The 10,031-nt window shown below is 40.2% G+C and overlaps 1 protein-coding gene across 1 annotated transcript in view; it reads right to left on the bottom strand.

The window, feature by feature from the left end:
* Positions 1 to 3,510: 3,510 nt before the first annotated feature.
* Positions 3,511 to 10,031, bottom strand: part of LOC104470560 (anoctamin-1-like) — a 41,648-nt gene continuing 35,127 nt past the window's right edge. Inside the window, 4 exon segments of the mRNA XM_010085528.1 lie at positions 3,511 to 4,032; positions 4,872 to 4,977; positions 6,847 to 7,031; positions 8,685 to 8,737. Coding sequence (XP_010083830.1) covers positions 3,772 to 4,032; positions 4,872 to 4,977; positions 6,847 to 7,031; positions 8,685 to 8,737 — 605 coding nt within the window. The 3' untranslated portion in view covers positions 3,511 to 3,771.

Genomic DNA, 10,031 nt, shown 5'->3' with positions numbered 1-10,031 from the left:
TTTCCTGCCCTTTGATCAAAGCAAGGCTGGGAAATGGAGATTTCACATTTTGTGGCAGAAGCATGCCAAGAACAGGTTGGATGCACATGGTGGAGATAAATCAATAGAGAATTCAGCTGTATTTGTACACATACAAATATTGCTGTCCTGTGTCAAACCTGCCCCGGATGGCAGCTGTGAGTCACAGGGAGGTATTTTCCGTTATTTCTTGCTCGCTTCCACATCCCTGCTTCTATTAACTTTTTTTTTTTCCCTCTTCCAGTGAATCCTTAGTAGCATAATCCTGCCTCAAATTTGCTACTGGTAAAAACCAAACTTGTTTCTACTTGCATCACAAATATGAAAAAAAAAACCCCAACCTTTCATGAAAAGTACCACAAGCACAGTGCAAATATCTTTCTGGAAGACATTCTCTTGTATCTAATGAGCTCGTATCTACGGTTTTGCCTTTAAGAACTGACAAAACCAAACCAGTTACCAACTAGGCAGCGATTTACCTGCTGCTGGTTTTCATATCCATTATCTCAGAACAGAATTCCCACCTTCTGACTAAATTTCATTAGTTACAGCACTAATATTTTCTGTCTAGAAAGGGAGAATTGGTACAAAGCCTCACGCCTTACTTTGTCACAGAACAGTTAAATGGGAGCAGGAGAAAAAAAAAATGGAAATGGCAAGTCGGGTTCTGAGCCCAGCTTTGCTTGTACAGGTCCCACGAGGCAATAAAACCGTGATATACACACTGCAGCCTTCCTGCTTCCTGAGCTGCTTCCCTTCAAAGCTGCATTCAGCCAGACACAGTCAAAGGAATCCCTGAGTTTAACTCCTTTAGTTTTACCTTTTTTTTTCTTAATAATTAATACATTATTCAATTTAAATGAACAAACCAAATAGCATTCTTCCGCACTACGAGCCCATTTCAAATGTCCTAGTGAAAGCTCTTACACCTTACGTTCTGCTCAATGCCCAAGACTAAAGCTGGAAGAAAATTAAAGTTCCCAGGATATGATCTGTCACTTTATATTCAGTGTCTATGGCGCAGACGTCTCAAAGTGGGTATCTAAAGCAGCTGAACACAAGATTTACCTGCTACACCATTAGGAAGATGTCCATAAATGAAGTGGTCAACACCAGCAAACACGTCTCAGTTCTGGCCCCTGCTGCCTGCGGACACAAGGAGCACTGGGAAGGACATCGCAGATCCAGTTTCAGGCCAACTGTAACACCAGTATGGCTCAAATCTGACAGCACTTGTGGTTGCACGCTCACAGCACAAGGAGGATTGGGAACAGAACCTGTCCCACAGGAGAAACTCTTGCATATTTAAGTTTATTTCAAATAAATGTTCAAAGAAAAAAAAAAAAAACTAAAACAGATTTAGTATATATTTGCTTTTCTTAAAAAATGATTCCGTGAAAGAGTTTTATAGTTATCTAAGTAGTAATACAGTTTTTTTATATACAAAATTCCATTTCAAACGATTTACTGTACAAAAGAAAGTATAAGCAACTGTTACAATTTCATGATTGCAGCAAATAATGAAAAATTCTGATAAGTATGTGTTCAGGATATAGTTCTACCATTTACAGGAATGTCAGTATTAAGTTGGGAATACTTTCGGACAAGTATTTACAGATAAAATTCCCTTCGAGGAAGGATTTCTCTTCAGACTAGGTAGTTCATGTTTGGCTTTCTCCTGGAACTTTTGGGCTACCAAGGAATGAGAGGAAGAACACTTTTTCAACAAGATGTACGGACAGAATTCTGCTTGATCTATTCACACTCACAGTCCTATTGCAGTCAGTGGGCCTGAGCTGGTAAACACTTACTACCAGACGTAATGCTTATTGAGTGAATAAATCAGGCAGGATTTGGCCCTACAGTAGTAAGCTATCATAAGTTACAAATTTTAAAAATAGTGACATTCCTGCAAGTCAAAATACAACAGAAACAAGAGTTAACAAAATATAAGCCCTTTATTAATAAAAATCTTTGGTTGGATCAATATTTTAAATAAGCTTCAAGAATATTTGGTTAATACCATTTTCTTTCTTCCACATAATTTCTTTTCTGGTACCTTCTTTGGACAGACTACAGAAAAAATATCAAGTTATCACATATTTTAAAACAAATAAATATATCAAAAGCTAAATATGGCATTTTTTTAAAGTTCTAGCATTAATCTTTAAATTAGTTTGGCAAAGAAAAAAAAAGAAAAGGAAAAAGAAACAACTAACTTCTCTTGAAAACAGTCTGACGTTTGGTTTTGTAACAAACCATACAGTAGTTAGACTTTAAAGAAATCTTTTATTTTCTTCTTCAGTTTTATATTCGTAACGCAAGTGCCATGGACAAGACAAAGCGATAAAAGAAATGAGGTTAATTGCACCAAGATTATTTGGAAGTGCAGTTTATCCTTCGACAAAGCAAAACTAAAATTCACTATGCTTCAGAAGAGCCGTACTGATGGGACTTAGCTAGGCTTTGTAAGTAAGGATTTTAGATTTATACTTTAAGGAAGCTCCTTGTACAAAAGAGTATTTTAAGACAAAAGAAAAGTCCTGTAACTAACTGAAGGTCTGGTCCTGTAGCCCCAGCGCAGGCAAAACCTCCATTGAGGACTGGAGGTGGGACGTGGTTTGGATTTCCTCTCCAGGACAGCCTCTGGGAAATGCCATTCCACAGCAGAAAGGCTGCGGGGGGAACTGGCTGTGAAAATCAGGTGCAGACTCTTTTCTCCTGCAGAGGATAGAGGGCTACAGAGAAAAACCCGGCTAAGAACGGGATGTGCTAAAACAATGGGAAAAAGGGAATTTCCTCAGCAACAACAGTCCCCGAGTACTGGGCAGGGCAGTGGGAGTCACGGTAGCTCTACGTGTGCTCGTTAATTCAGGGCATTTCACAAAATGCTCTGGGATCATCTACCTGCTGGAAGGATCTCCAAAATTGTGCTGCTGCTGCCTGGCCATGAGCGAGGAGCCGCTGGGGCACGGCTCCGCCACAGCCGGGGGCACTGAGGTAGCTTCATCCACATCAGCCGTTCATTGGTAAAAGAAAAAAAAAAAAAAAAAGAACATTTCCAGATTGCCTTTTCTGATGTTTCTGAAGAGAGCAGTGCCCCGGTGAAGGTCTCGGGTACACAGCAGATTGCCACAAATGCCCCACGCGCCTGGGTGACTCTAAAGCTCGGCTTGGTTTAGAGCTGCAGGTTCACACAGGGATGTCTGCCGGCAGAGGTAAACCCTCTCTTGGAAAGCACGGCAGTCTGGTCGGCTTTGCGTGGTTTGTCTCCTGCCAAAAGGAATACTAGGGCACAATCGAAAGCTGATGTTGCATATACATTATCTAGTTACCCCACAGACCCTCAAGCCTGGGGTTCCAAAAATATTTTAAATTAGTAGTATTATTACTTAAAATTTACCTTTATGTAGTTAGTTAATTAATAGGCTAAGGTCAGATTTTCAGAGAATATCTCTATCAAGACGTACTAAGTACCTGCATTTATTAATGCACACCACCGTCCATAGTGTTATCTCTCGATGAAATATAAAAATTCCCTGCATTACTGCTTGTGCAAAAAGAAAAAAAGCCCAACATTATCAGAAATAGAACGTGGTCCTCCATGTTTGTAAGAAGAGCATTTCTCACAAAGATGGGAGCAAAATGGCAGCACATCCTTCAACATGCACCAGGTTGTCCGTTAACCGAGTCCTGCCCTTTCCGCGATGGCTTATCAGTGGAATGCCCCGACATACTCAGCTCCCTCCTCTTCTATATGTCCAGAGGGTACGAATGGCAGGAGGACAAGCTCCCACTGTGGCTCCTGGAGAGTCTGGGGCTGTGATTGTTACAGTTTTCACCTTTTTTCCTGTCCTTGTCCTTCCAGGTTTCTAGCATTTGCAGCTTTCCTTGCTCTTCTCTCATGAAGACTTCCACCATGAGAACTTTCTCTTTATGAATCTGCTGACTAATGTCCTTGGGAATGTCTGGGATAATCCAGTCAACAAAGTCACTCATAAACATGACCAAGTTCTGAAAACGAAATGGTGAGAAGATGTCAGCAAGGTCAAATGAAAGGGGGAGGGACGGTTTTTGGTGTGCTAAGGAAGGAGGGATGAAGAAAGGACAATACTGGAGCTGGGCTCAACTGCCTGGCGCAAGTCTGATACTGAGCCAAACTCGCCTCAACTTCTTGTTCATGCTAGAGGTAGAGAAAAATGGCAGGCACAGATCTTTACGATTTATGTACAAATACTGCCACGGCCACTTTGAAATCCAAGGGAAATACTGCCATTGATAAATGTTTTACATCAGAAAGGAAGAAGCAAGTAGCAAGAGGTAAAATGATGAAAGTGGGTAAAATACATTCCAATGAAATGTTTCTGATTTATAAACTTTGATTCAATGAAAATCAGGGCTTTCACAGAAAGATACATATTTGGTCCAAAGGAAAAAAAAAAGGAACAGAAGTTTTGAAACAAGTTGTTTAGATTAGGCAGACTTAAAACACTCGTGTCACAACAACCAGCATCACTGTTGCGATTGAATAATATAACTTAGTGAAAATTTACAAGATTTTTACCTTCTTGTTTGGATGTGAGTTTAACCGTGAAAATTTTGGAAATTTAATTTCTTAGCTAGGTCTAGAAATGATTTTGGATGAAATGTATGCTGCTTCAGTGAATCTGTTGATGTCCTACTGGAGAAACTGATGGGACCTCGTTAGTATCAGCCTCGTGCTTTGCTGCTCACCAAGGTCATTAAGTTGCTTCTGCATCAAATATATTTTCAAATGATATTTTCTTTGGCCGAATAGCTTATTTCCAAAGCTCTTTCTTTTTCATATATAAAGTGCCTGCAGCATAACCTACCTGGAAAACTATCACAAATGCTAATCTTGCTGCTAGGACAGCCCAGAAATCCTTTGAAATATCATACTTGTTTTCGGACCAGGGGGGTTCTCGATAATCTTTGTATCTGCAAAACAAGACGCAGTAAATCAGTCATGCCATTCAGAAATATTAGCACCATTAATACCAAAGAGTCCAACAGTAAAGTGAACCATCTAAAAGCAAGTTCACTATGGCATCATGATGCTGTATGAACCTCTCAGAAACGTGACACAGCTGAAAGCCTCCCTCAGCCTTCAAGTTTTACTCAAAATTAAAGGTCTTCAGTCTTAATCCCCTCTGATTAGTACAAATAATATCAATTCTGCATAAAGACGGAGTACACTACACAGCTCAGACAATTTATCTTAAGACTGGTAAAAAAACCCCAAACATATATTTTTCAGACTAATTTTAAAGACAAAAATCATGAACTCAGGTCCTTAGAGTGTGGTACACTATGTGGTGTTCTTGTTCATGATTAGCAAAAGGTTGCAGCTAAATTTCACTGTATAGAGAGATGAGAATTTGGCCTTGGTTATGGCTTACAGAAAACCTCTGAGCTAATCCACAGTAACTTGTTAGAAATGGGACCAAGAAAAATACATTCAATTTACACCCGCAGCATCCTGTCAATATTTTGAAAGAATTAGGGTTCCGCATTTTCAAATGATTTAAAAATCCTTGGAATATGGAAGAAATGTTGAGATGGGAAGAAGAAAGAGGCTGTGACTTGAAAGCAAGTAAACCTGGCATTTTTGTAGTGGACCCTGAGACTGAACACCTCTGTTCTGTAAGGTCTGTGCTAAAAACATGTTTGCCAACCTCATTTATCCTGTGCCCAAAGGTCACCAGAAGGAAGCCAGGAGACAGTCAAAGCAAGCAAAGCTCATACAAATGCAATTGTGGTTGGGTTTTTCTTTCACCTCAGAGTGATTTTTCTGTTCAGCTGTCATTTCGTCAATTAACCTGCACTACTCAAATTTATAAAGAATATCAATTTTAAAATAATACAATTACAAAGGAGGGTTTTTTCCTGGTCAGTTTGTTTAATTTTTGAGTGTATATATACCAAAGTCATCTCTCTTTTTTTTCTTCCCCCTCCCCTGGAATGTTGCTTTCTTCCTTGTTCTCCTCTTCCCCTTCTTACTCCATTCCCCCCTTTCAGTTTTGCTGGTCTAAGTGCTCTCCCTGTTACATTTGGCTTTGGTCCCCAGTTCTAAGCGTTAAAACATTTGTTTTGAAGATGATGGATATCTAAAGAAGTCTAGGCAAAGCATGCAGTTCAGCACTGACCTAGATTGCTTCGTAACAATAATTTTCCTTTAAAAATGAAAAGAATATCTAGAAATTGTTACAGGCATGCAGAGCTTCTGTATGATGACGCTTGAAGTGGGTCTTAAGTTCTAGTACAGATAAGGATGCTATTACTCTCATCAGGAATTACTACAAAAAAAGCGAGGTGTGAAGTCATGGTCATTACATCAACAGCATGTGATACAACATCATGACATCAGAATAAAAACATTTTGTTCCCTTAGAGCATCATTGTGCTGTTTATCATTATTTATCTCCTTTCCTGAAAAAGGGAAAAAATCTTTGCATAGACGAACAACGCTCATCTCTACATTTTGTTCCCTTAGAGCATCATTGTGCTGTTTATCATTATTTATCTCCTTTCCTGAAAAAGGGAATACATAATTATAAAAAAAAATCTTTGCATGGACGAACAACACTCATCTCTGTTTCCCAGAATGAGCAGTACTTCATAGTCAGGTTTGAAGGTGGTTTAAAATGTAAGCCAGGATGTTCAAGGCAAGGGATCTATCTGATATAAAAGGCCACCAAGGCACTAAAAAGGTGGGAAAATACAAGGGACCTGCCCCAGGAAGGTAAAAATTTGTCCCATTCTTAGTCAGCTGTGAAAAGACTTTAAATTAGTTATTCCAGAGAGTACCTGCATATCTGAACCTCGTAGCCAAGATCCATGGGGTCGTTTGGAGCTGTTCCTGCTTGAAAATCGCTGACATTAAAAGAGGATAGTGTATGGTTCACGAAGCCATGCATGGTGCCATTCTCACTGTACATATACAGGTACACGAGGCGTGGAATGAAGTCGGATGTGAATGAGATCACAAATGCCTAAGCCATAAGAGCAAAGAGTGAGCGCAATATTCAGGCAGCGGTTACGTTATTCATACGCTCGAGAACATCCTGCCCAAACAACTCACGCAACTCAGGGGCTGCTTCAGAAAACAAGGGGGGAGACTGCAGCCCACGAGGCCCTAAAAATGGAGAATTCCCTGCTGCACCAAGGTCGTATTTACTGCTTACTCCTCTGAGTTGCAGAATATCAGATGCAGCAGTTCCACACCGACTGAGATTTCCACGTGGATAACAACTTGGGCTCCCCAGAGAACAATGCGGCCGTACCCCCCAGCACCAGAGGAGAGCAAAGCAGGGGGCTGCTTCCCCGTCCCCCGGTCACAGCTTGGCCCTGATGCATTGTGTAAGGTCCAGCTGATGGATTTCCAAGGAGTTTTTTGTTCTGCACACAACTGACAGTGAATAGACTCTTTACATTCTCATTGCGTTGCAAAAGGCCGTTAATTGTATGTGGGTTTTAACTCCATCAAGAGAAAAGGATGAGCAGGCTGAGCTCAGTTTTATTTTTAGGGTCACAAAAATTGCCTTTTATTTGGTTATTTAAGAAGGTTTTCTAAAAATGTCATACCGAAAATGCGAGACAGCCAATTCATCTGAGTTCTTCCTAACTTTAGCCTTTCTCATTTATCATCATTATGAAACATTCTCAGTGGCACAAATCTCATGTACATGTAGAACACACAGAGTACGAAATGCTTTACTTATTTTATGATAAAGAGGGATAGTACATAGATCAAAGAGGGAAAAATAACACTGGATAATGACAAAGAAAGACTACATCGAAGAAAAGAGGAAAAAAAAAATAGAGAAATTATTTCCAAAGGAAAAGAGGAGAAATGGTAAAGACAAATTAAGGCAGCATTCTAAATAACCAAAAGAATGGTTTGGCCACAGCACAAGAGGCACCTGTGGGCAAAGCAAAGGGATCTCCTGTCCGGACAACGGTGAGAAAACGAGAGGGCCCATGGACACGTGGCCATGAACCCCACACAGCTGCTATTTTGCTGCACTGCAAACATGTTTTCAGCTTGTCATTCAGCTTTCTCTTAATCTTTCCCCAGGTAGAGTGCAATGAAGATGATCATTGTGGCTGTCTATTCATACAGAATATTCGATAAGTACATAAATGAATATATTAAGTTGTGCTAAAATTTTCTAAGGGCTGCGATGTTCACCGATGAAGTGAACAAATATTTTCATGGATTTTCAGAGCTCTGGGAGTGAGAGCAATGCAGATTTTCACTGGAGGGACACTGTGCTCTCATTCACGGCCAGTTAACTACCTGACCCCAAATACGTTTTAGCACTGAAATTAAAAAAATACATCATCTTAGTGATAGTATTTCAAAAGAGCAAAAGTAAGCAGCTCTGATTTGTTTGAAGGGCAAAACTGTTTTATGAAACCATTCTGGAAAAAAGCTGCAGCGACTACTTAATATTTTATATTATTGCTGCTACTGTCGCAACTTTTAAAATAAACACTGCGTCCGGTTCTCTAGTATTTCAGAAAATTTCTAAATCATAAGCTTTCACTCGATTTTAAGGGATTTATGCTGAAATAAAACTAATGGAGCAGAATGGAAAAGCCAGCCTATTGATCTCAAATGTTATTCATGCTGAATTACTTACATTTATTATGACAGCAAGCTTTCCAATACCTCTGAGGATATTATACCAGATTCCTAAGGAAGAAGACAGATATGTAAGTGCTGTCCCAGTCATTAAAATTAGAAAAATTACAATTTTAGTTAACAGTGTTAGGAGTACTTATGACTGTGCCAAACTACAGTTATATTTTAAATTAAAAAAAAAAAAATGAGATTAATTTAATGACCTTTAAGCAATGTGAGACCAACTCTGTCTTCCAAAGCTATTTTTAGACACCTATTTTTTTGAGGTTTTAAGCTAAAAGCTTCTTTCAGGAAGAGGAGGGCAATAGAATGCTGGCGTAGGTAGAAAAGAAAAACATGAAATTTCATTCAAGCTTCTGAAATGCTTGAGGACAAAAAAGAAAGCTACAGATAGGGAGCTGGAACCTCCACACACGTGGTGGAGAACGTCCTAGTCTATCAGTTCTAAGGATCTGTTTCTACACCTTCTCCTCACTATTTATCCTACCTCAGTTTCGAGAAAGCAAAACTCCAGTGGAGCCACTTGATGGGATTTTTCCATTTGCATCTGGAAGCCATACAGACACGGGTTTCCTCAGCGTGGCCTCTGTGCATTCAAAATGTGATACCAACCAACCCCATCCTCACTCGGGTCAGTCCCTCTGGATTTAGTCTGAGGATGATGCATGAAGTCCCTTAGCAGGTGGGACCTTCTCCCTTTCCCGGTTCTGCTGCCGCCTGCCCTAAAAACTCATCTGGTTTGGCTGTGGCCGTTTCACAGCCTCCGACTTTGGGAGGTCTCTGAAAGCAGTGGTGTGATGACATCTGCCCATCGCTGTCAGCCCCCTGCAGTAAAGGGAGGACTGGTCTGTCGTCACCGTACAGCCCCAGAGCCCAGGTCCAGCTCGGTTCACTGCAACGTTCAAGCTTCACCCTTCCAACCCTCATCCTGAGAAGGACGAAGGGATGTGTTTACCCACAGACTTCTGAGTCTCCTCTCATTCCCAGGTGTATTTCTCCAGCCCAGTCCAGAGTTATTAAATGCAGGAATTTTTGCTTCTGCAAGAAAACTGTGGTGCCAGGAAGAACTGCTGATGTGCAGAGCCATGCGAGATATTTCACTATTGTATTGATCGTTTTGATTTGAAAAGTGATACTGTTTACTCAATAAAATATTAATCTGAATTTAAAGCACCGGCCTTGCTATTTTAAAAGTGAAGCTTCAATAAGTTCTGACAGTTCACAGCTAAGGCACAGCCTAATGTTTTGAATTTTCCTATAGATATCTTCCTGTTAATGAACCTACCTCAGCATGATAATATCCTGCCATCAATCCAGGAATAAACAACCAGGGATAACAATAGCA

The sequence above is a fragment of the Pterocles gutturalis genome, unplaced genomic scaffold (genome assembly GCF_000699245.1).
Source record: "Pterocles gutturalis isolate BGI_N339 unplaced genomic scaffold, ASM69924v1 scaffold9470, whole genome shotgun sequence".
NCBI lineage: Eukaryota > Metazoa > Chordata > Aves > Pterocliformes > Pteroclidae > Pterocles > Pterocles gutturalis.
Note: the sequence above shows the minus strand (reverse complement) of the source record. Positions and strands in the feature narration are given on the sequence as shown.